A 26,830-nucleotide genomic window follows, 5' to 3' on the forward strand; every position below is an offset into this window, starting at 1 on the left:
CTGTCAAATTTCCACTCATTTTCTAAATATCAGTGTGTGTCCTTGGGGAAGTCACTTAGTTGGGACTTTCAACCATTGACTTCAATGCTTGGTTAGAGTTGGGTTAACACTAAGGACTTCTGAAAACTCTACCCCCAACCTCTCCATCTTGGTTTATCTATGTGTAAAATGGAGATGATGCTTACCCCACTGAGGTGCTGGGAAGTGTAATTCTTGTTTGTATAGAGCTTTGAGATCTTTAGATGAAAGGTTCTATAGACCTGCAAGATTCTATGGTGCTGACGACAGGACCCAGGGTTGAGAAACTACCCAGCCGTTAAAACACCTGCCCCTGACTTGTGGAAAGGCAACCTTACCTTATGAAATGTCAGGCAGTCCTTATTTTCATTTTTATCTCTCTCTTTCAGATCAAAGTTGTAAAGTGCTCTGCACAGGGGTGGTGGCAGTGGAAGTTGTTTGATAACCTGCACTGAGCTGGTTGGGAAAACCCCACTGACCCCATTGATCTCTCCCAGGTACCATTTTTCATCCAGCTGTCGGTGCAATATGATGATGTCCCCTTTATTGAACCTCAGTTCACCAGGGTTTTGTCCTCTGTAGCTGTACAGGGCTCTGGCCCTGGGAACCTGCAGGATAAGAAACAAACATTAGCTTTTACTCATGACCTGCTGACACAAAGTTCTGCTCATCGTTGTGTAAGCTAACATGACTCCTCACATTTGCATCCTTAATTGATGTCAGTTTCTAGTGAAGACAAGCCCCAAAGGAGAACTCCTGACTGACACCAGTGCAGCTAACACATCAGGTTCAATATTTAGGAATTTGATGAAATGAGCAATTGCTTTCTCTGTACTGTCCTCCTTGTGGGGCTTAATTGTCTCCTGTGAGTTTGTGATCCTCTCACAATGTTTTCATATTAATAAACCCACATCATTAGGCTTTTTATTAGTTAGTTTTTTATTCAGTATCCTATGCACTATGGTTTAACTGTTGGCTTTAGTTTATATTTTACCTGCTCAGCATTTCAGGAGGGGGCACTTTATTAATAATAATTATTAATATTATTATTGTTTCTTAACTGTTCAATCTGGGTAGGAGGGAGACATGTACTGAAATTAGAAGAGATGAGGGAACCTTCCCGCATTGTTCCCTACAACAGTCTCCTAAGTAAAACTAGAGTTCACTTAAAATATCCACTTTACTGACCTGAATCATATTTTATCCACTCCAAAAATTCAATTTAATACACAGTGCAATGGATTGTTTGGATGGTTGAATCAAACCCAGAGCCATCACTGGCCTCGCTGCCCTGAGCTCAGGAGCTACAGTTTGAAAGCAACCTTGCAGATTTTTTCCTGGAAGAAGACGAGTACAGATAAGCCAAAGGCTGCTTCTTGCTATGCAGCGCTTCCAGGTGTGCAGCGCTTGGTGTGACAAGCACAGGGAACAAACGTCTGCATCAGCTCAGAAAATGAGGTGGGGGGTTTGTATTCCAGGCTGGTGGAAACACCTTGGGTGAGCAGCTTTATTAGATAGTGTACTGTCCTACTACACTCCACATAACACTGGTGGACTTTGGGTTTCACTTATATTTACTGTAATTTGTACCGTATGCTTCTGGTTGAAGTGCAAAACGAACTAAAAAGTTGGAAGTGCAGTAAGGGTTAAGGCTTGTAATCTACCCACAAAATAACCCTGTGTGAGGGCCAGCTGACTTAAGTACTGTATAGGCTCTCTGAATAGGGGTGAATTTCATTCCAGGTGCCTGAGTGTTGTAAAAAGTTGTATTGCCTACAATAAAGAGCACTGCCAATAGACCTCTGCAATCTCTAAGCACAGAGGGAAGAGAGACATTAGAAGCAGCAGCCTTATTGAATATCCTTGTTTTGGCTTGCTAAACATTATTTATTTAATAATGCTATTTTAATACAGCATCTTGGTACTATTTAATACAGCAGTTGCCATGCTGTATCAGACTAGTAGTCCGTCTGGTCTTGTATCCAATTTGCAATGGTGGCCGAAACCAAATGCTTTAGAGGTACGTGAAAAAACCCTTATGCTGCACAATTTTGCAATAGTATGCCTGTGGGAGAGGTTTCTTTCTAACCTGAGCCAGTTAGTTGTTGGTTTTATGCTGTCAAGAAGGAGGGTGGATATAGCTGATAAAGTTTATCCTAGCTAGTGTAACTGCAGATGTTATTCTTCTTACTCTTATTAATCCTTTCATGAATCCTACAATATTGTTTGCCTCCATAATATCTTGCAGCAATGGGTTCCACAGGCTATGCATCTTCTAAAATAGGTTTCCTTTAATACATTTTTATTTGCAATTATACAGTTCCTAGTGGAATATGCTCAAGTACCTTCCCTGCAATTGTTATGCCTCTTGAAATAATGGCTGCTCCATTCTCTGTGGAAGTATATAGATCACTCACTGAGAACTCTGAACTTGAGAGAGGGCTCTAGGGGTATCCTGATTCCTCCAATGCAAAGATTGAAAAAGTATAAGTCAAAAATATCCCACTGATCCATTGTGGGTTATAGATACAACATACCATGGTGGCCCAGAGTGCTGAAGCCAAGGTCTAAAGACCAGAAAAAAAAATTAGAGCTGGGTGGAAAGCAATTTTCTCTTCCCTGCAAATATTTTGGCGCTTTTGAAAGTTGTTCCCACTCTGCATCAGGGTGAAACTGAGGTCTTTTGAAGTTTTTCATGGTGGCTGGGGAGAGGGACTCTCAGAATAGCCAATAGCCCAATAGTTAGGGTGTTCACCTGGGATAGATGAGAGCCTGGTTCAAGTCCCTTCTCTGCCCGGTTCAGCGGAGGGACTGGAACTTCAGTTTCCCACATTCAGAAGAGTGCCCTGGCTGTTGGCTCTTCTGAGGTGGGTCTCTCTTCTGTTAAAGCTGTTCCACTTTGTATAAATAGTTAAATAGTCACTGAGTCAGAAAGAGAAAGAGACTCTATAGCCTAGTGTTTAGGACCCTCCCTTGGGATGTGGGAGATGCAGGGACTTGAAAAGAGATCCCCCCCTCCCACTTGCAAATTCTATCATCCATTCCATAGTCATTCATGCTGAAAGAAATCTAAACTGCGTAGTGTCTGATCAGTTAGGAAGGTTAGAATTGACACATTGGATCAGATTAATCATCCATGGAGTTTGGTATCCTGTCTCCATTAGTGGTCAGTACCAAGGTGCTTCAGAAGAAGGTGCAAAGAACACCACCAGCCCCCAAGGGAAGTTCAACCCTGGGATACATTTTACAAAGGCTGGGTTGTTTCCAGACAAGCAGATGTGCCAGTATTGGGAAGATCTGTGCAAGAAGGTGTGACATTACGCCCCATATTCTTCATGGAGATATGGTTATGATATGATTATGGCATAACTAAGATGTATTTTATGCAAGATGGGTCATGTGAGATATCATTGGAAAGCTTATGATTTACTGAATATGATTATCCTATTTGTATGCATGTATCATTTTTGTATCTGAAGTTAGGAATATTGACTATGCATCTATTACAAATGTGTTTACACCTGGGGAATGCTCACCAGATAGAATACAATCAGTCCTGATGGCCGGTTGGGAAGGACCATTAGGGAAAACAGTAGGTCTTTGCAGATGCTAATCTCCCATCGGAAAGCATTCCTGGGGACCCTGCAAACAGCCTATGAGTTATGGCTGCAGGGTCATGTGACCAAGTCACCTGGTACTAGACTTCCGGGGGGAGGGATAGCTCAGTGGTTTGAGCATTGGCCTGCTAAACCCAGCATTGTGAGTTCAATCCTTGAGGGGGATATTTAGGGATCTGGGGCAAAAATCTGTCTGGGGATTGATCCTGCTCTGAGCAGGGGGTTGGACTAGATGACCTCCTGATGTCCCTTCCAACCCTGATATTCTATGATTCTAAAATACTAGTATTTTTCCACTAACCAGGGGTGGGAACCACACTGGGAGACAAAGGATTCCCGCCATATGCAAAAACTATTTAAGGCAGGGGAGTGACATTATCATGATTCGTTCTTCACTAACTCCCTGCCCAGTAAAGAAGGCTGCTGGAAACACCTGAGAAACAAAGAGACTGAGCTGGGGTAGGGTGGGAGGGCTGAGCCCAGGCTAGAGGGTGTCTGGCTTGTGAAAGGAATCTCTGGAGTTTTAAGCTGCAAGCAAGTCTCTGCAATCTGCCTAAAACATCATTTAGGGTGAGAATTTGCTACTTGTAACCAATTTCTTTAGTATATTAATCTTAGATTGCATTTTGTTTTATTTTTTATGTAATCTGCTTTGATCTGTTTGCTATCCCTTATAATCACTTTAAATCTATCTTTTATAGTTAATAAACTTGTTTTGTTTTGTCTAAAACCCAGTGTGTGGAATTCATAACTGAGGGGCAAAAAGCTGTTGCATATCTCTCTCCACATTGAGGGAGGGGGCGAATTTCACGAGTTTACACTGTACAATTCTCTGTGCAGCACAAGATGGTACAGATTTGGGTCTACCCTCTAGAGTGGGGGGCATGCACTTGAGTACTGGGAAATTCCTTAGCTGAGCCTTCCCATGCAGAGCTGATCTCAGCATCTGTGTGTAAAGCTGCAGCTGGGGTGTGTCCCTACCTGTATGTGTGCCGGTAAAGTGCAATCTGAAGCTTGAGGGGGAGGGCTTGGCTGGCTTGCGTCAGCAATACAGTGTCATGGGAGCCCAGGCTAGTGGGTCAGGTGGGCTCAGTGGTACCCCACTTCCGAGTGGCACCCTGAAGAAGGGGGGGGAACCCATCACAGAAGGCTCCACCACTTGGACTTTTCTGCCCCTTTCCTCACAGTGGCTGGGCACAGCTGCCATCCTTACGCTCCCCAGACACAGGAAATGTCATCTTCTAGGGCTTCCATGGGGAGCCTTGAAGTGGGCATGGTGGAGGCATGGGTAAGGTCTATTCCTCCTCCTCTGCGTTGATAGCAGAACTAAGAGCGAAAGAAAGGTGCATTGCTGTTCCCTCCCCTCAAGGGAGGTTGTCACAGGCACCTCCCTCCGCACATGGTCTGGGGTTCCCCTGTTCTATTGAGGCTCCACAACCTCTAATCCCCACAATTACCCAGAGCTGGGCCTGTCAGGCACAATAAAGCCCCAGGTGTTCTGTAGTCACCTCCCACATGCTGTAGAACAAACGTTCTGAGGGAGGCCCACATTCTGGAACTGCCGTCCCATCGCCTTGGCTCCAGGGTCCAGATCAGAGTTAAATGAAACTGCTAATGCTAAAGATAGCACCAGCAAATGCCTCTTCATCTCTTTTATCTTTGTCTCTGGAGCCTTAGATTAACTCTCCCCATTCTTTGGGTTTTGCAACTTTATGTAGGGGGAGAAACTGCACATTAAGTGTAAAGCAGCTGGCAAATGTGTTTAATTCGTTATAGGTACTTTTTGCAGCATGACCTGGTTTATTAAAGTGGCATTCACTACTGTTAAATGTATTGACATGAGCTGTTCAAAAGCAATCTGCTGCCATAGGTTGAGAGGCCAAGGATTGTCTGGTCCATAGAGACTGAATAATTCATATCACTATCTAGAAGTGGACTTCTAGGTGAGGAGCAAGGCATGTTAATTGGGCAGTGGGGAGGATTGAAGTGGGGAACTTCCACTGCTACTGCTCAGGCTGTGCCCATTCTTTGGATAAATTGTGGATTTCAGTCCCTAGGGCAGTCAAGGGCTGGGTGACAGTGTGTCCTAGTGGCTAGGGTACTGCACCAGGACTCAGGAAACTGGGGTTTAATTCCTGGCTCTGCCACTGGTTTGCTGGGTGACCTTGAGCAAGTCATGTCCCTCCTCATGCCTCAGTTTCCCCATCTGCAAAATGAGCATAATGATCCTGACCTCACTTTGAGATCTATGGATGAAAAGTGCCATGTAAGAGCTAAGTACTATTATTAAATCAACTTACCTTCATGTGCCCTAAACTAAACTCTAGTATGAATGGAAAAAATTTAAGTCCCTGGTTCCTGCTCCCAGATCCTGGCTTGCTTCTCACATAATAACCAATATACAGTAAATCATCATCATTATCATCTTATTGGAGAGGCAGCACAGGCTAGTGGGCCAAGCACAGGCCTGGAAGTCAGGAATTTTGGAGTCCTAGTACTGGCTGTGCTGGCCTGAAGTGCCTCACTTAACATCTTTGTTGTTTAGCTTCGCCATCTGTAATGTAGGAATCACCACTCGCTGGGGTGGTGGTGGGGAGTTAAGGCTGGTTACTGCTTGCTGTGGAAAGTGCTTAGTGGTGTTGTTCTCCACTGAAAGTGGCTATCGCCCCCAAATCAGAGCTAAACTGTTATTTTAAACAATGTTTTTATCTGACAATTGTGTTCCCTTTTAGATTCTGCTGAGCTGCTCCCCCAGTGATTAATGAAATTGCTCTCCCACCATCCTTCACCAGCACAGTCTGTCAAAACTGAAGCTCCGCGCGGCTGTAAAAAACGCTCTCCCTCTTGAGAGCGTAGCTCAACCGCTAATGCTTCCAAAAGGCCAGCTTGGTTCTTTCATTTCCGAAAGCTTCTGTGGCTCCAAAGCAAATATTCTGAGCTCACCTCCTAACTTGAGGCCCAAGAGCTCCCGTGGAGGGGAATGGGATCTGTGATCCCAATTCAGGAAAGTACATAAGTATACCCTCAAGTCCCATTGATTTCAATGTGACTAAAACTCATGCTGTAGAGCTTGGGTGAATCAGGACCAATATGTGAGGAGAATTTGGCCCTTGGTATGTGTGAGGGTTTGGGGAACCTGTATGAAATTCTGGTTGATTATTAAGTTGTTATTATGAAAACTGCTGTATCATTGAATTCCCCTATGTAAATATGCTGGGGGGTGGGGGCTGGGTCTCTGGCCCTGCCAGAACAGGGCAATAGCCAATTGGTTCAGGACTATCAGCACCTCAATAGCCCTTGCCTGGGGAGAACAGAAGAGTTACTGCTTCCTAGGGCAACACAGTTCTCTCAAAATTCCCTCAACAGGGAGGGGAGGAATTGGAGAAGGTGGAAAGGGGAAGACTCAGGGACACACACAGGAAGTTTGAGCTGGAGAGAGGAATGGGACAGACCAAGGTTGGAGAAGAAGAGCCAAATACAACCATGCACTGAGACAGAAGGACGGTGGACAGCCCCAAAGGATTCTGACCCCAGTGCAAAGAATGCTCCAGAAAGGTGAGGAAATTGGGGAAGGGAAGTGTGTATAGCCTTTATTGTTCTTGTATAGACTTGTGCTATTAAAGAAATAGCAATAATGTTGTAGAACCCAGTGGCGGGGTCCCCTCAGAGCAGTCTGGTGAGTGGCCAAGAGGAGAGGCTCGACTGGGTTTGTGATAGTAGAAAACTAGTCTGTGGAGATGGTGTATGTGCAGATGGAAAAGACTTTTTAAGTCAACTAGCTCCTGTCACTGCAGGATTGTGTTCCTTACTCTCTACATTTGTTAGTGCTTTTCCTGGTCTGGTTTTAAATGTACCATGGGTGTTGGGAGGCAGCACTGAGCCAACATATAACAGGCAACACACCCACACCCACATTATTGCAATTTCATGTTTGTTCTTGTTTTTGTCATTCAGACTGAAAGTGTTTGGTTACTTTTTGTGTGTGGAGAAATACAAGTTTCCACAACCGCAAATCTAGCAAAGATATGTCAAAGCTTAGGATTGGGCTAGCAGTTCATGTACACAAACCCGTCAATCCCAGCAGTATTCTAGGAGGAAGGTAAGATCCCAGAGAAAGATTAGACTCCAAGTTAATTAGAGCTTGGGGAAAGATCAGAAAGTGACCTAGAACTTGGGAAGAGAATGTTCTACAAGAATAGTTATGTAATCATTGCTACTTACTACAGAGAAGGGAACCAGGAAAAGAAGAAATTCCTGTAATACCTTCATAGCTCTTTACACCTTCAAAGTATTTTGAAACATGAAGCAATTAATATTAATGTTTAATGCTAATTAAAAGTAATTCATTTTGTACTGTAAAATGTGCTAATGGTAAACATGCATGCACCTGGCTTAGTAATACTTGAAGTGCATCTGTGCAAAAGGAAAGGCAATGAGAGAACTCTGTGTAGCCTTAAAGTTCTTTGACAAAGTCCAAACTCTGCAAGCTCTGTTTCTTTTCAATCACAAGAATTTGTCATCAAAACAAGTGGCTTTAATATTCATCTTCTGAGCACAGTGTCTCTCTCTCTTTCTGAGGATGTAAGGGCCAAACAATCTTATACCTGCAACTTAAATGACTTATGTTAGCCCAACACTACAAAACTTCATTTGTCAGAGGTGCTGAGTACCCACAGGTGTCACTGGCTTCAGTGGCAGGTGCTGAGCGCCTATAAAATTCTGACCTGTAGTTTTAGAAGGTTCTGAAGGCCTCAGTGCCCTTTACTTTGTGTCTCCCTTTGTCCTCCCGCCCAGGAGCTCTCTCTGACTTGGCTAATCCATGTTCAGTTATGCCCTTGCAAACCCAAGAGAGTCCACAAGATTGCATTAAAAACTCATGTTGGCACCATCCAATGCACAATCTAGCCCTGGTTCTGCCTGGAATCCCAGAACCTCATCTGCCCAACCCAGCCTAACCCTGGATCCAAGCACTGTTGTTTTAGCCCCTCTGAATGAAGAACTGAGCAGTAAGTTGCCCTGTTAATCTAATTTGATCAATGCAAACATGATGTGGAAAGCCTGGCTGCCTTGCAACAGTTTCACTGCATTACAGCAGATGAGCCCAATACAATCAACTGTGGTGCTGCAGCCACAGGTGTCCCCAGTAATTCTTGCTTTTTCTAGAGCTGGCCTGAAATAGAGAGAAACCAGAAATATCTATGCTACCTGTCGATGGGTCCCATGCACATGCAGCCTTGCCACCATTTTTCACTAGTTGGTCTCAGTAGGAAATGCATGTGGCATCTATTAAAGAGGGCTCAGTGAGGGCTTGGGTCATTAGTGGGGATTCAACCCCAGGAATTTGATCAAGGCTGCTACCACTTAACCAAACCAGTGGTCCCCAAACTGTGGGGCATGCAGGGGGGCGTACAGAAGGGCTGGGGCCAGCCACCATGAGGGATGTGGGGAGGGAGCACCACCCAGCTCAGCTCCGGACCCATGCGCAGCTCTAGTCTGTCCCCTGCTCCACCCCCAGCTCAGTTCCAGCCCTGGCCACAGCACCACTCCGCCCCTGCTCCACCCCTAGTCTCATTCCCTCTCCACCCCCAGTCTACTTTCACCTCTAGCCCTAGCTCTTCTCCCCATCCCCAGTTCAGTCCCCAGCTCTGCCTTCAGCCCAAACTCTTCTGCTGAGCCAACCGTGCAGTAGTGGAGGTGGGGGGCATGGACAGATTCCATTGCTGGTAAGGGAGGGACACGACAGGAAAAGTTTGGACACCACTGAGCTAAAGGGATAACTCCATTAGCTGGTAGCAATCGTCTCTTATGTTTTACATGGACCAGGCCTTAGCTGTTCCCAAACTTTTTACCTGCATGACCCCATTTCGGACTTATTGATTCCTGTGACCACAGACAGCAACAGAGCAACTTGGGCCTACAACGTGATCTCATATGTATGATGCCCTCAAGGTTAGACCGTAGAGCAAAATGGCAACCTCTGTACAACGTGACTTTGCACGTATGGTGCGTGCAAGGTCACACCACTGGAGGATTCCATTTTGTAGAGCAGTTCAGATGTGTTCATGACCCCATCCGTTGATGACTGGGGTCACAATCCATTGTTGTGGAATCACTTAGAGAAAGACAAGACCCACATTTTCCCCCATGTGTTACACACATGTTCTATGTGCTGGGAACCTCTGGGAGGTATTGTGACTGCCTGAGAAACAATGCCTACCAATGTACCTGCTTGGCACCTCCGCCCCCCACAAAGTCGGCCATTGTTTAGTGGACCTAACTAAGCCTTTAAGTTCATAAGCTCTTGAGAGCTGGGACCTTGTCTTATTGTCGTTAGAGCACCTCGTATATCACTGGTGCTGTCGGGAAGAAAATGCTCACAACAAAGCTCTGCAAAATGGTTCTAGAGATAACCAGAGACTTCATGTTGAAATGTCCAGCTCAATCTCTCCAGCCTGGAGTCATTTTTAAAAAGCAAACATGGAAATGCTGCTGTTGGGTTCTTCGCTGAAACGAAGTTTTGTGCATGTGTGGCAATGACACGCAGTGCTTCGTTTCACGTGCATAATTTAAGCATAGCGCTTGCTCTGATTTCGATCTATTTTAAGAACTAAATACACCTAAGCAGGCGGGACATTTGTTAACTGAAGATTTAACTTTCAAGGTATATCAAATTGTCCAGAGCCAAAAGTGACTTCTGTCTCCCTTAGATAATACACGGCTGCAAAGGTCCTGGTAGATGTGGCTTGAAGAACCTATCAGTTCACTCCAAATTCAAATCTGGACACAAAAAGGGTCTGAAATATCTGAAAGAAATAGAGATATTTGTTTGTGCAGAGCCCACATGAGGTTAGCTTATTTTATACATGCCGTGGTACTTAACAAAGAGAATAAATTTTAATCTGATTGCAGAAGTAGTCAGATCAGGCCGGGTTGTATCTGCCAATGCAGCTTTAAATGTCAACAGGCTGAAAGAAAGGATCAAAACTATCATCTAGTTTATTCACTGAGGAATGTCATCAGACTTCTCACTGGCACCTCTGTTTAGTTACCTTCATAGTGAAGTGTGTATTGATACCAGCCTATTCCCTTCACACTCTGGAAACCAACTCTCTTGGTTGCTGTCAGCAGGTGAAATTCCCACTCTCTTCTGAACAGCATTAGTGGTGCTGTACTGAAGAAAGCTCTAGTAACATTGTATGACTGTGGTCCTCTTAGCAGGGGTTCTCAACCTTTTTCTGGCTGAGGCCCCCCTCAACTTGCTATAAAAACACCAGGGTCCAGCGGGGATCAGAGCGGGGCTTGGGCATAGGCACAGTTTTACTTCTATTTTTTGTGGGGGTAAGGGCTGGTGGGGCTTATGCCAGCTCCGCATAGCAGGGTCCAGGGAGGGAGCGCCACCTCCACCCCCTGACTCACTCAGGAAGCCACCCAGCCTGTCTGGGCTGTGGGGGGATGCAACCAAAAATATCACTCAAAGTGGGGACTCAGTTCAAAAAGTTTGAAAACCAGGCAGAAGGTAGCTAGGGGCTGTGTGCAGGCAGGGGAGTAGCTCAGTGTGCAGGCAGGGGAGTAGCTCAGGGTGCAGGCAGGGGGTAGCTAGGGGCTTTGTATGGGTGGGGGTGGGGTGCTCCCAGTGCAGCTCCCAGCTTCAGCGGGGATGGAGGGGCACTGAGGCTCCCGGCTTCAGCCCCCCGCTGCTCCTGGCTTGGGTGTAGGAGGTTTGCTGGCTTCAGCCCCGTGGTGCTCCCGGCTTCGGGGCTGGGGCTCGGGGCACTGGGTTTCAGCTACGGGGCTCCACGGCCCCCCTGAAAGGGCTCGCGGGCCCCCAGAGGGCCATAGACCCCCGGTTGAGAACCGCTGCTCTTAGCACCTCGTGAACACAAGATATGGGTCAAACCCATTAACCACTTCTGTTAAATCCAACAAGTCCTCTAGAAATACTCAATATAGTGTAACAGGCTGGCAATGTTTGAGTGAGACCCCTGGCCTTGTTAGTAGCTGTTGATCCTGCTAGAAAAGGGTTAAGCAGGGTCTGCTGACTTGCTGAGTCAGGCGACTCATCACCCCACCTAGATATGTGGGAGACAAGAGTGACTCTCTTAGGAGAGAAGATCTAGGGAGTGGGTTGAGCAATCTGGAGGGAGGCACTCCGGGAGCAGCTAAACCTGGGGAGTATCTTGATATTACCTCATTCTTATTTTCTTTGTGAACAAAGTCAACCCCCAGGAAGTGGAGGAGTTTGGAATTTTCATACTGTATGGATTGTGACTGTAGCGTGGATTGGCAATGGCATCTGCTCAGTTAGATATAGAGGCTTTCCAGTGGGGCGTGGGTGTAGCTCACTATTTGTTTTGCTCATAGTCAGTCTAGTTTCTAAAGTTAATGCATATAAAAACCTGCTGAGGCCTGCCACGTGGGAAAGAACTCTTTGGCTAATCACTACCATGGCTCTTAATCCATCTCCAGGCATCGCCTCCTATACTAGCCACTCCTTTCACTTGTGATCAACATGCCCTCCCTAACCTTGTCAATATCATCACACGGTCTCTCTAAGGCTTTGTCTTTGAGGAATACAGTAGATCTGACCATATACTTCAGTTTCTGTAGAGCTCCCAGTGTAAAAGAATTATGCTGGATTGTCCTTCCTGCATCCCAGGCTTCATTTCCTCAACACCTCTTTGTCCTTCCTCACCCTCATATCCAGGCTCCTGTCAAATCTTGCTGCTTCTTTCTTTGCACTGCCTCTAAAATACAATCACCCCTCTCTGTCCAAATTGTTTAACTTTGGCATGTACATTGATTAGTTCCATTACCTCTATCTCTATGGCCTTCCCAGCTCCGCAGTCTACTCAAAACATTACAAATGAAGTATCGTCTTGTCCTGATGTTCTGACTATATCTCTCCCCATTGAATCCCTTCTTTAGCTTTTTCTCTCTCTTTTTCCAGACTAAGTTTAAGATGTTCATTTTCACCTTCTTTTTCAGTGTCTACAGCTTTGCCTCCACTTACATTGTTGATCTCCTTTCCTCCTACACCTCGTCTCACACTCAACCCCTCCCCCCATTTCTCAGTCCTTACTGTTCCCCTTTTTTTCCTGACACTCAAAATTCAGTGCCTTTCTGCCACACCACGTTTTTCATTATGGCTGGAACAGATTCCCTCTTATTGTGTCACTTAGTGCAGAGCTTCTCAAAGTCGGGCCGCCGCTTGTTCAGGGAAAGCCCCTGGCGGGCCGGGCCGGTTTGTTTACCTGCCGCGTCCACAGGTTCGGCCGATCACGGCTCCCACTGGCCACGGTTCGCCGCTCCAGGCCAATGTGGGCTGCGGGAAGTGGCGCAGGCTGAGGGATGTGCTGGCCACCCTTCCCGCAGCCCCCATTGGCCTGGAGCGGCAAACCACGGCCAGTGGGAGCCGCGATCGGCCGAACCTGTGGACGCGGCAGATAAACAAACCGGCCCGGACTGCCAGGGGCTTTCCCTGAACAAGCGGTGGACCGGCTTTGAGAAGCACTGACCTAGTGGCCTCCCTTGTTCAAATCCCTCTTTAGACCTCTTCTTTTGCTTACCCTTCCATTAATCTCTTCTCCGGCTCTGTTGCTCCTTAATTGGTGTAGAGAATCTAATGCTGACTGTAAACCCCTTGGGGCAGAGACTCTCTCTCTCTCATGATTTTATAGAGCTGAGCACACCTATGGCCCTTCTGGCCAGATTAAATGCCTATTGATGTTAGCTGCAAAACTCTTATTGACTTCTATGGTAATAATAATTAATGATGCTGCTGAAGTGCTGCTTAGTTCAGTATCCACAGTACTTTGATCCCGTCTCTCCACAGCTGGATTTTTCACCTATTCATGGGTTTATGGTTAACAGTACATCAGGAGACTCGCTGATGAAGTGCATTTGCCTTCCATTCATTGAAACAGTGACAAATACCTGCATTTTACAGGACCCAGTACTCATCCTGAACATCCCGAGAGCAACAGTTGTGGGAAGTAGCTTCCTTCACCTCCATCTGACCAGGAAATGATGATGATAATAATGACCCCAAGGGCTAACATAGCACTTTTCATGTGTAGATTTCACAGTGATCAATGGCTGCCACCTCCAGACTTTATACTCACTGTACTCAGGGCTAAACGTGAAGGTACAATGGAAACTCAAACCCATGCAGAACACAGCAGCTCCTCTCCTTGGCTGGAAAAATCATTAAGAGCATGTACTAAAGTTCTGCATCTTCCACTGGTTCCACTTCAGGACATAGATCAACACCCTTATGTCAACCTTTAAGGATCTCTGTGGGCTGTGGTACAACATCAGAGACTGCCTGTCCAGTCATGGCCCACAGAGACAGCTCTGTGTCTCTGGGACAATGCAGCTAATAGTGCTCAGGGTGACTTTATAGAACCAGTGATAAGATGTTCTTTGCTGAGAGTACTGGGACCCTCCCACTTTTGTGGGTCCTAGAGCCCAGGCTCCAATCTGAGCCCGAATATCTACACTGCAATTAAACAGCCCAGTGAGCCCAAGCCCCGCAAGGCCGAATCAGCTGGCACGGGCCAGCCATGGGTTTTTAATTGCAGTGTAGACACCACTTCACCGGTCGCTTGGTTTCTGCCTGCTCTTATTGTATCAGCAGCATCTGAAAATAAACCTGTTTAGCCTGTTTTTAAAAGGATTAAGTATAACTGCAGAAATCAAGTCATTGGTAGCGCAAAGTAATGAAGAACATGCATGTAGAAGTAGCATCCCCTGTGTATCCTAGTGGGTACCTCCGAGTCTCCAGCCAGAGGCCCTGCTCCCTAGTTTGAGATACTCTGAGAACGGCTGTTAATTTTCACAGAGTATCAGTAGTGGCAGAAAGTTTAACCCAGATAACTTTTTGGAAGTGGCGATACATTTGAAAAATCCCCTACATTCAATGTACCTTTCTGTGTGTCTCTCTCTTATGTATACACACACATACGCATTCTAAGGATCCTGAACTTTGATATCAAACAGGAATGCAGGCTGCAGGAGCACCTTTTTTTCTTATGCTGCGTGTACCTTTTAAATTTATCTAGATGTATATTTTTGATTCAAAACTTTAAAATAAATAAAGCACAAAGTGTAAACATGCCATGGAACCTGGGGCCAGATCACATTCTGCTACTTGAATGCTCCCAATCGTTACTGCGGGGGAGGGGGAGAGGGTTGTGTGGAAGAAGGGGGTAATTAAGTATGAATATTAAACTCTTTGGTCACATTTTTAGGGCGCCAAGTAGAAATGGATGAATGTCATGTCTTGCAAATCTTGCATGTTCTTTTTGGGGTGTGCAATGATGGTTTGTGTTTGTAAACTCATTTTCCCAAGACTTCAATGGATATAATATGTATGTGTGTGTGTTTTTCCCCCCCCCCTCCTCCCCCAAGTATGATTCAATTTTATAAACCACTTTTTGTTAAGCTACAGGGAACCTGTGGTAGACATTGAGGGGAGAACTCCCCTCTCTCCCCCAAAAGAAGCTAGCTAGAGGCTCCCCCTTCCCCGATCTCTCTGTTTTTCAGTCTGTCATAACATTGCCTTATGCCCACCCCCTTTTTTCTATTTTTTTCCATTTTTCCTCTCTCTAAGCTCCCTTTTTCTGTCTTGCCTAAGTGGAATGTGACCCTTATACTGCACTCACATTTGAGTGCGTATTTTAAGATCACAGTGTTTGAAGGGTAGAAATTATGGCAAATGAGCTTGCCCACCACTTGTAGTGAGCTAGTCCAGTTATATCGGGCTGGCAGGTGTCTTTAATGCAGTCAGTGTCTGGTCCCAATGTAAAGCATTTATTTTGAGACTTCAGGAGATGGGGAAGAGAGAGTGCAACAGGCCAAAACTAAAGGCTATGAGATTCAAGAGCTCCGTGATTTATCACCACAATAAACTCTCTGGGCAAGCTTCTGCCCTCACTTGTACTCTGTGCAACCTCACTGGCTCCAGGGGAGTTGTACAGGGTGTAAGTGACGGCAGAATGTGGCCCTTTGTGCTTTCCAGAATACTGGTGCATTTGAGAGGGAAGTGGGAGAAGTAATCTTTCTGGCTGAATTTGGGTTTTTTTTGTTTGTTTTGCATCTGGCTTTAGCGGAGCTGTGGCAATCATCCCAAACATCTGAATCTCCCGCCATACAAAACCGAGAGGCAAATTAATATCTATCTATCTATATGGAAGCAGTTCAAAGCATCTCCTCATAGCTGGGATAAATGTGCACTATAATTATGTGAAATGAGCTAGTTATAACTTCTCCATTATTGATGCTGGATTATTATAAGATTGCATAACTCATATTATTGGAATTAAAAGAAAGGAGGGAGGAAGGCACATTAAAAATGCCAAGAAATAAGGACAAATAAGGAAGAACAATGAGGCAGATGAAGACAGATTTCTGGATAAACCAAGTTTCAGGCAATTCCGTCGAATGCCATTCATGACAAGCAGCGTGATCTGACTTGTGGTGTCCTGCCAGCTGGATGAATGGAGCAAACAAACTGGCTGGGATACATCAGGATGAACACGTGGTTGTTTTAGGCATCAGAACAATGCATTTCCACAGAATTTCCCTTTAATCCCATTTGCAAGGGTGCACGTTGCCAGTGATTTAGGCGGAACCAAACTAAGGACGCTAGTGTGGATTTCCCCTCTTTCCCAACAACTGTATTCATGGAAAAGGCAACAGCGATGTAAGTAAACATAAAGAAATGAACAGCACCTTCCTTCTCTCTCCAGCTTGTTGTCCTTAATTACTGCATAGTGTCTGCTTACTGCAGGGCCTCCAACCAGTTGGTGATCTTACATGCTTGGACAGGAGACATTCAAGAATGACACAGAGTGTTGCAAGAAGTAGTGACCTTGTTTAAATAGGTGGCATCCTTCCCTCTGCGTCAATATTGAATCCATCTCACATTGTGGTGTGAAGGGTCACTGTGGTCCTGAACTTAATGCCTTTGGGTTGATCTAACTTACTTTCTGCTTTCCTGTCCCATCTGTGGGCTACGCCAGAAAGGGAATAGCCAGAGAGGAGTGTGCTTCAGCCAAATCCCTTACCCCCACGATGCCCCTTCTCTCCCTTTACATGGGATCAGTGCTGGCACAGAACTATGCCACAGAAACCAGCTGTAGGCCAACTGGGGAGACCCTCTGCATGGGAGCTATTCCCAGGGGCCATTGCTGTCCCCTTTACATCCACTTTGATGCTCTGGCAATGTTAAAAGGATTTAGTGTGCCAGAGCATCAGGCCCCATGTATGTGTGTTGGACGAGACGTGGGGCAAAGAGGTCTGTTGATACCTTCTCTTGGGACATTTTTTGAAAATACCTCCTATTTGGTGTGTTTTGGCCCATTCCAAAGGGGAAAAATGCTGTTCAGAATTTATGATCCTCAGAGAATGCCTTTTGGTTGAATCCAGTGTGCAAGCGAGCTTAATTGAAGTAGGAAGTTCACTACAATCCTTTCAGTTTAGTGGCAGGATGTTAATTAGAGGCCTCTCGGAGTCCCCCTCCAGCACATTACTGTTCTGATTGCTAGAGTCAGATTCACAGTCCTTAGGATGATTTGGGCAGACCCAAACATGGCTTGGTTCAGGTACATTTGGATTTTCACTCAAGTGACTTTCCTAGCTGCGGTGTTGATAATTCTACACGGGAAATGCCCTGGAATCTCTCTTCCCTGCACCTGTCCACTTGAATACAGAAAACCATCCAAACCATGTAGTCTCCTCCCAGACTGGCATAGTTTCCCTGGACTAAATAACAGGAGCCAGATTCTGATCTCAGTTTCATGGGTGTAACTTCACTGACAGGAATGGAGTTACTTCTGAGTCTCGCTGGCACAATGGAGAGCAGATTCAGACCCTAAGTATCTTTGAAATGCTGGCCTCTGACGGGGAGACTCTCAAGAGCACGTTCGAAACTGTTCTGTCCAGTGGGTGTTGGGAAATCAGGCTGCAGTCATTGTCAGCTAGATAGACACAGATGACCAGAAATAGAACTGGAACATTGTAAATGAGCTGTGAAAAACAAATCTAGACCCAGATGTGCCACCCAAAAGGTTTGGCAGGACATCGAGAAGCAGAGATGCTGCAGAGAAGAGGCATAGCCACTCTAGTGAACGGACCGGAGAGTCAATGTAAACGGCTGCACAGATCCAAGCTGTGCTTGCAGTTCTATTTTGCTTCACATACTGGATTATTTGTACAATAGCATGAGGGGGGTTAAAGGCAATGGCACACTGAGGCAGTGGCTGGCCTGTTGGTAGATGTTTATGTACCTCACTATGGTCTGCTCTGGAGCAGTGATTTATTTCTAGGAACAAGGTATTCATCGCTAGGAAAAAGAAACCCAAATCTGGAGATCTTCCAAATTGACTTCTTGCCCACCGGAGGCTTTTGATTCAGTTTGTAAATATTTGTTTAATTCTCTTTGGCGCCATTGCCCCTTGGCCCTGACATCAGTTAGAGATGGGCCAAAATCTATAATCCGGATCTGTATTTTGAACACCCCAATGTTCAGAAGTGTTTGGATCCATAGCTTCTGTTCAGACCCATTCCTAATGGAAGCATGTGAAATTTAAGCCCACTTGTCCCTAACTCCTCTAGACGGGTTCTGTGCCTTGTGCTCCATCGAAAGTCTGAACAAAGTTTAGTCAAGTGTTCAAACTATACTGAGGTTTTTGAAAGAACATCCTCCTCCCACTCCCTGCAAAGCCACAGAGGAGTAAAGACTGAGGATCAGTGTCAACATGTGAAAAAGGGGGAGCTGCAACTCTGCTGCACCAGTTACTTCTCCTTATCATAAAAGCAAACTCTTAAAAGGTGCAAAAGTGACATTTCTGGGGAAAAAAAAGGACTTGTCTTCATTGCCTAAGACAGTGGTGCCCAACGTACAGCCATACACGGTCCACCAGAGCATTTCATAAGGCCCACGGCCTGCCAAAGGCCTAGAGACACCAGAGGGGTCTTGAACCCTCAACTACTCTTTCAGTGAACAAAACTCCATTTTTAGTTAAACATGAAACTAGATACAACCAAGTGGGTGAGTTTTGCCTGACTTCACCTTCAATTAAGATTGCTTTGCATGGTTTTGCTCAGTAGTTTTCACCTCCTTGAGGGCTGGTCTGAGTGAAGTTTAGTAGTGACCACAGGCCACTGACAGCTATCGGGTTTTGGGTGGTCTATGTGAAATGAATGGGTTGACCATAATAGACAGGAGGCCCCATCACTAACCCACCACCACAATTTACAATCTTGGGCCAGGTCGATACTCAAAGGTAAGTCAACCCAGTTACGTTGCTCATGGGTGTGAAAAATCCACACCCCTGAGTGACATAGTTAAGCTGACCCAGCTGCTCGTGTAGACAGCACTAGGTCAACAGAAGAATTCTTCTGCCAAGCTAGCTACCACATCTCAGGGAGGTGGATTACCTCTGGCAATGGGAGAACCCCTCCTCTTGCTGTAGTAAGTGGCTACACTGAAGCGCTACAGCTGCAGCACTGTAGCTTTGCCACTGTGGCACTTTAAGTGTAGACACAGCCTTGGTTTCAATCCTGTCAACCTGTAATCACCTGAGCAGTCCTGAGTCAGATGAGTAGGCCTATTGACTGCAAAGGTCTGTTTATCTGAGTTAAAGGTTTTCAGAATTGTTTTCAGTCTCATTAGCGAGACAAAGGGTGACTCAAGACAGTGAGCTATCTACTCATCTCTAGAAGTGGTTTCTGTAGATTATATTTCAAGCACACAATCTGTGCTCATGCTGTACCCATTTCAGTTAGCTAAACTGTTTCTAGTTTGGTCAATCCATCGTATCTCACCTGCACTAAGTTCCCCTTTAAAACAAAAGACAAGGAGTAGCCAGTATAGATATGAATAGGATGATCTGTTGACCCTTTCCCTTATAAATGTATCTCATTTTAGCCATATTCCCTTTCCTTTCAACCTCTGTGACACACACAAGCATGAAGACTTCTCAATTCCGAATCACTGTGCACGCTATGCAATAACGTACAAACTCCCATTGTTTGAGACCAGGGAAGCGTATTATATCTTGCCGGACCTACTTAACTTTTTAACAGATAAGTGAAGCTGTCATTGAAGTTTCAGGACTGCAACTTGGCACGATTATAGGCTTATTATAGATAACTTGCTGGCTTGGGTTGTGTCTACCCTAGCCTTTGTCTTAAATTCTCCCACTATTGCACTTCTTTGATAGCAAACGTTTACTTAGGCCAACTCTACACTCCAGACTTTTGCCAGCATAGTTATTTTGGTTGGGCATGAAGTGTTGTTATCCCTGACTGACATAGGTGTGGTCCCTAGTGTAGACACAGCTATACAGGTACCAGCAAAACTTCACTTTTACAGGAATAGCTTGTTCCATTTGTGAAGGGTTGCTTTGCTCTTCTGGAACAAAGTGCAACTTTGCTGTTATAGCTGCATCCACACTAGGAATGCTGCTGGTATCAGGATTTCTATTCTGCTCCTAGTGTAGACATGGCTTCATACTGCTTCAATCACCTCACTATTATTATGGATTTTTTTGCTGTTCAAGTGGTAGTGCACATCATTTTGCTTCTCTTACATGTAAGAAGTGAAGACATGGCATGATTTGAAACATACATGGTACTTGTACTATGTGTACTTGAATTCTGGCAGTGTGCAGACAGACTATTCTGTTATGCAAATGAAAATATCAGATACAAATATACATGTGGAATGTGTGCCAAAATTGGAAGCTTAAGCTCTGAAACAAATACCCAATCTAACAATTCTCATTTACAATGACTTTGCTGCTATCAGTCATTATTATGATTTATATTACTGTAGCACCTAGAGGCCTCAACCAATATCACAGTCTCATTGGCTAGGTGCTGTACAAACACATGGTAGCAGAAAGTTGCTTCCCAGAAGAAGTTACAATCTGAAAAGGCAAGTGAGACAAAGGGGGTGGGGGAAGAAGTGTTGTTATAGATGGGGAACAGACATTAACAGACTTGCCTAAAGTCACACAGGAAGCCTGTAGCAGATCTGGGAACTGAATCCAGGTCTCTAGCATCCTCGTATAGTGCTAGAACCACATAGAAATAGAAGGCAGGTTTTTATTGCTGTATTGACTTCCATCCTTCTGAGAAGAAAGACAAGCAATAGAAACTCCATTTCAATAACTAACTTAAATCTCCATTGCTACCCCCATTTAATAGTATGTCCCAAAGGGGACAGAATTTCAAAGGCGGGAGAAGTGATTCCTACATCTATAGAGTTTGTACAATCACTTCACAAAGTTTCCAGAGCTCTTTGGATCCAATTCGTTGAAAGGAACCATTTGAAGGTAAGTTCATTACCATTACAATTCTGTTTTTCTTCTTTTTAACAGCATTAACGTCAGCCTTGTCACATAGAACAAAACCATCAAACTTGTCATTTCAATCTCTTCATATAATTATGTTCTGTGAATTCAGATAGTTGGGTAGTTTTTGCATTACTTCTCCCCTCAGGAGGAATGTTAGCATCTCCCCAGCAGCCTGTTTTTACACCAGGGAGAATAAAACCATGCCCTGTGAAAGTACTTTCATAGCATTCACCAAATCTGCCTTCTTTTCTCCTCATTCATTTTAGACGTTCGGTGAAAGCTGCTTTGTGGCTCAAGTTAATGAATGAGCCATGTTCAGACCTGGTGGGAGTGGATGCAACTCATGTGGAAGTTGGTGATGTAAGTGATGTAGATTTAGCAAAGTATGGAAAACACTGGACTAATTTACCCATTGGGTGTAAATTGGTCAGAAACCAGGTGTAAGGGGGTGTAACAGACTGAAGAAAGATATCAAGGAAAGCAACCAAAAGTAGTATCTAAAAGCATGTCATGTAAAGTAAAGAGCATGTAAATTATGCTCACTGGGCTAATTTCTACTCTGCTGCAGCTGTGTGCCTCCACGTCAGCCAGTGGTGCTTCACCAATGTAGATCAGAGAACTTCCCTAATTTGCATTCGATACACAACCACACCCACACGTACATCATTTTGTGAATTGGGTGTATTGTTGTGACTATTTACTGGGGAGGGGTCGTGACTGAAACAGCGCAGAAAAAAATGATTAAAGATAATACTTTGCCTCTTTTATTGCAAAGGATCTCAAAGCATTTTACACCCTGAAATTACATGACTCACTACTGAAATGCACCCATCCTGGGGGGTGGAACACATCAGCTATTTAACAGTGCACAGTAATACCGCACAACAGGTCAGGATGATGACATTACCATATTAAGTATTACTGTATCTGAAATTTTGAGATAGGCAGAATTAATGTCAAAACAAAGTATAATTCAGGGATTATATCGGAATTTGGCTTCATTTGATGGTTACAAATTCTTTTGTGCATACTATGTTATGTAGGTGGTAGGAAAAGGTGAAGATGGATTAGGGACAGGTTTGAAGAAATCATCCTATCTTCTTTCTTGGGGAGGTGGAGGGAGGAAGTAGGGGGAAGAATTTGTCAGCAGTATGTATCATCTTGGTCCTGTAGCTTATGGGAGGCACAGTATATTTGCTGCTGGTGGTAGCTACAACAGGCATGTGTGAGCTGTAGCCTCTGCATCAAACCTTTTACAGCTGTTCCATTCATGGTTTTTGCTATTGGATTTTTCCCCCCACCAATGTGTCAGCAATCTGGGACATTGTTTAAATAGTGTGTCATGATTTTTAAATGGCATCAGAAATAAAATGTGCCAGCCCTCACTCAACATGTTCAATCCTGATTCTTTGTACTTTAGAACCACAGTTTAATCCTCACCCAGGATTATTGTCAGTAGCAATGGGAAATTTGTATTTTGCTTCTGTTCCTCTGATTTAAGAATCTGATTGCTTGGCTCTGTAGCCATTAGTATCCTTAAATTGCTAGAGTACGGCAAATTGATCATTGAGCCTATCACCGAGGGAAGGAAAATGTTAGGGGCAGCAGTGTTGAGTAACTGTTTGAGTGGGTGACTGGGCTTTTAGGGGTTGGACATTTGATAGTTTGCTTATAGCAGCAGCAATCACTAGAGGTGATCATATACTAATGCTCCACTAGCAGGAAAGCTGGTTACCCTTGTAGTCATAGGAATTACATATGGAAAAGATTTATTGGGTCCTCTTGTCCAGGTCTTTGCCCATGGAAGGTATGAAATCCCACGGCATGGGCTACTCAGAACCTCTGCAGAGTAGAAAATTGGCCAACGTGCAAAACCCCAGAGATTTTGTTCAGAGAGGTCAAGTGGAAAAGGGAATCATCTGAAAGGTCTCTGGTCACCATTATAAGAATCATTGCATAGGGCCCCAAACTCTCTCTTCATAGGAACTGCAGCATGATTTATTTCTGCAAGTTAATTCAGAGCAGAATATTGTTAATGATGGCACATGCTTCTAACCATCAGCTTGGAACTCCAGGAGGGCAGCCATTTTGATGTGAATGACTGGGTCCACCAGACCCAGACCCAACAACAACAAGAAGACCTTGATGTTCATACTCTACATAAGGGGTGGTCAACTGATAGACCACGGACCAAATCCTGACCACCAGATGCTTTCAAATAGACCCCAAAATCTTTTTATTTACTTATCATCGTTGTTGTTGTGTTTTTTTGTATTATTTTCTGTGGAGTCTGGACTGTTGCTATACCTTGACCAAGAAATGTGGACCTTGGCAAAAAATAATTGACTATCTCTGCTCTACATGGTCTCTTGGCTGCATGCACACTTGACCAGGCCCTCAGTAAGTACTGTGACAAGCTGGGTGGGAATTTTCATCACAGAGTAGGTGCCTAGAGACTTTGAGTCTAGCGGAGTGGCCTGCATAATCTAGATGACATGTTTGTGCCTTATATGGTACTTGAACAAGGGAAGGAAGATGATACTGCTCATAGACAGGTAGGGCTGCCAAAAAGATGGCAGTATGTGTCTAGATAACCAATGCATGTAGTAGGTCAAGCAGCGATGGAACCATTTGGAAGATCACAAAGACATTCCCAACTCTCTTAAAGGAGAAGAGACCAGGCCCATCATTTTGGTCCCTAATGATGGTGAGTGTGCAGCCTGACACTGCTGCCAAGATCACTCTCCGAAGTTCTTCTCTTCTCTCACTAGATTCTTTGTGTGCCAGTCTGATGCTGGGGAAGGATAGTATGTAGCTGTCTCATTCTGCTACCTATATATATGGAAGACTGTATCAATGCTACTCAAAGTGCCTGCTAAGGGAGCATCTTTTGGTGTGAATGCCTCATAAATAATAACTACAAAACAAAAGCCAACATTTAACTGCAAATGCTATAGTTTTCTTAGCGAGGAGGAGAACTGAAGGAGACCAAGAGAAGAGTTTAAAATTGTAGCAATGAATCAGTGTTCTTCCTGTCAAGAACTAGCCTCAGACCTCTCAGATCATCTTTTAGAATAACTCGAGGCTAAAAGCAAAACTGACCCATGAATCTGCCTTTTCTTTCCCCTTTCCTCCAGCAATGAAAATTACAAAATCAATCCATTTGACTTGAACTCTGTGATCACAAACCCAACCAACCACCTGTGTGGAATATTTGATAGGAGAATAAAAGAGTCTAAGATTTTCCCCATCCATGCCTCCAACTGCAGTATTTAATAGATGAACATAGCACACTGCCGAAAGCCTGGATTATTCTATTCCTGACTTGCCATCTGAGTCTGACTCATTGCCTTGGTAACAAATTAAAACACTTTTTTTGGGGTGTGTTTTGCTATTCAGGACCTAATTTTGTAAAACCAGGGAAACCAGCTTCTGAGATTTAGGGCAGGTCATTTTGCTATTTGTCAGTGCACGGCCCTACCCTAATCCAACCTCTTTTCTTTCTTATACCTGATTAATTTATTGCAAACCCGTGCATGCTATGTGTCGCTCTCTCCACGCATGCCCAAGTCAGAACTGCACTCATGCTGTGGGATGGGAAACAGCTGAGAGCTTGCATGAAGCACAAATTGGCTCATGTATAGTCATTTTTGTTCCCCTACCAATTGCTTGAACAAGCGTGTAGGGTGAGCTGTAATGGATCAGGGATAAATATCTCTGCAGTCTTTCCAAGTTACTGACAGATGGGTTCAGGTGGGGGGACCTTTTTCCTCCTGTAGTTATTTGGTTCACTCTCTGCATCACGAGTGTGGTTCTTGCTCATCATCACCCAGCAAAGCTGGATTAGAGGTTTCTAACTAGGTAAGCGATTAGTAGATTCATAGATTTTTTTTTTTAAGGCCAGAAGGGACCATGAAATCATTTAGTCTGACTTTCTGTATAACACAGGCCAGAAAATTTCATTCAGTTCCCCCATACTGAGCCCGCTAATCCCTACTCACATTTTTAGGTGAATTTGTGTGCTTCTTCCTTTCTCCTGCTCCAAGATTAAATTTTCTTCTCAAGTTCTTACATGAGTGGCCTTTTTAGTGCGTTCCTAATGCTGCACAATTCAGAGCTAAAATCCTCTTCACTGAGAGTGTTTTTAGCTGTGGTTTTGGTTTGTGCTCCCCTCTAATAAAAATGACTGAAAGTTTTGATGTCCCCTTGTAAACACTGGTAACTATATTTTTCATGGGCTAGCAGGAGGCATATAGAGACCTTAAAACGTAGCACGCAGTGCTGCTTCTTGAAAGCCTGCTGTGTCTCTAGGGCTAGCCTCTTTTACTGTTCATATTGTCAGGCTCTCTGCATTTCAGTGAATTGCTTTCTAATTCCAATAGGCAGTAATTACCACACTAAGACCATCTGAGGAGGGGTGGTGGCAAACAATGTTGTGATGCACAGAGGGTGCACAGTGCAAAGTGCATTATTTGTTCTGGCAGTAGGGAAATCATTAGTCAAGTCACATGTAGGATACCAGTGGTGCCAATTCAGATTTTTTTTGGGGGTGGGTGGGGGAATTCCAGTTTCCTCTCCACCTCCTATAGGGACCACAGTTCTCCCTCAGTAGGGGAATCTCCCGTCTCTTAACCACATTGTGCATAAGCTGGTGCTACCAGGGGTCAAGTTCTCAATGGACTCTTCTGTGCTCTGCCATTCAGGAACAGATCCCATGGGCGAGGTGGCAACACCACTCCATGAAATTTGGCCCCGCTGCCCCTCCATCCATATGGAGGGGTGGTCAGATCAAATGTCAGTGGTGCTGAAATCACACGGCTCTAGTAGCAGCTGTACTAATTTGTTACAGGACCACTGCTTAAAGGTGTCAGGCCGTGCCCCGCCCCTCTGCTCAGCAGCCTATGGAACTTTGAGGAAGTGCAAAAGCCTTGTGGGGGAGTAGGGTGACCAGACAGCAAGTGTGAAAAATCGGGACAGAGGTGGGGGGTAGTAGGAGCCTATATAAGAAAAAGCCACAAATATTGGGACTGTCCCTATAAAATCGGGACATCCGGTCACCCTATGGGGGAGGAACGTTGGCTCCCTGGACCTCCTAACTGATGACACCGTAGGATACCCAGGGCTGTTCTGGTCACCATAAGCCAAATCCTGACTTGGGGCATAGGTTGCATCCTTTTCCAGCAGCATAGCCCAGCCCCAGGAATGGAAAGAGAACTGACTTCATCTCTAGCTGGTGGACAATGGGACATGGTATGGCAGCCAGCGTGGCATGAACAGGCCCCCCAAGTGAGCAGCACATATACCACTGCCTGCAGTAGCTGCTAGCCATGGAGAAAATGGTCCTTCATTTAAAAGAAACAGCAGTGTGTGCCTCACCCTGAGTCAGTGTGCACTGGTAGGAAAGCTCTTGTTCCTAATGCATGCTCAGCATTTATCCACTCCTTTCCCCTCCAAGCCCAACCTGACTCTAATTAGTAGGGACAGGATTTTGCCTCGTATTGTTAGGTCATTCCTGAGACTGGAAAGGTGCAGAATGTAAGGGGAGGAAAGCTAAGTAGTGCAATGGGTCAATAATTTGTTTCCTGCTGCACTTGTCTCCTCTTTCTGGAATTCTGGGTGCCAATACAAAGAAGGTTGGACATTATAGCTTTAAAAGAGCTGGCAAAGTAAATCCTGTCTGTCAATTCAAAAAGGAGTTGGAGATGATTTCAGAAGAGAAGAGAATAGCAAGGCATAGTCACTATATATAGGACTCAGTGTGAAGGTGGCGACGTTGGAGTATATTGTATTTTTATCTCAATAGAGGAGGCATCTGTCTATCTCTCATAAAAT

At 44.8% G+C, this 26,830-nt stretch overlaps 1 protein-coding gene across 4 annotated transcripts in view; it reads right to left on the bottom strand.

The window, feature by feature from the left end:
- Positions 1 to 26,830, bottom strand: part of SH3RF2 (SH3 domain containing ring finger 2) — an 84,969-nt gene that overhangs the window by 49,708 nt on the left and 8,431 nt on the right. For all 4 annotated transcript variants that reach the window (XM_005310451.5, XM_042850859.2, XM_042850860.2 and 1 more), the window contains exon 3: positions 357 to 626. In XM_005310451.5, coding sequence (XP_005310508.2) covers positions 357 to 626 — 270 coding nt within the window. The remainder of the gene's footprint in view (positions 1 to 356; positions 627 to 26,830) is intronic.

Source organism: Chrysemys picta, chromosome 8 (genome assembly GCF_011386835.1).
Source record: "Chrysemys picta bellii isolate R12L10 chromosome 8, ASM1138683v2, whole genome shotgun sequence".
In the NCBI taxonomy this organism is placed as follows: Eukaryota; Metazoa; Chordata; order Testudines; family Emydidae; genus Chrysemys; species Chrysemys picta.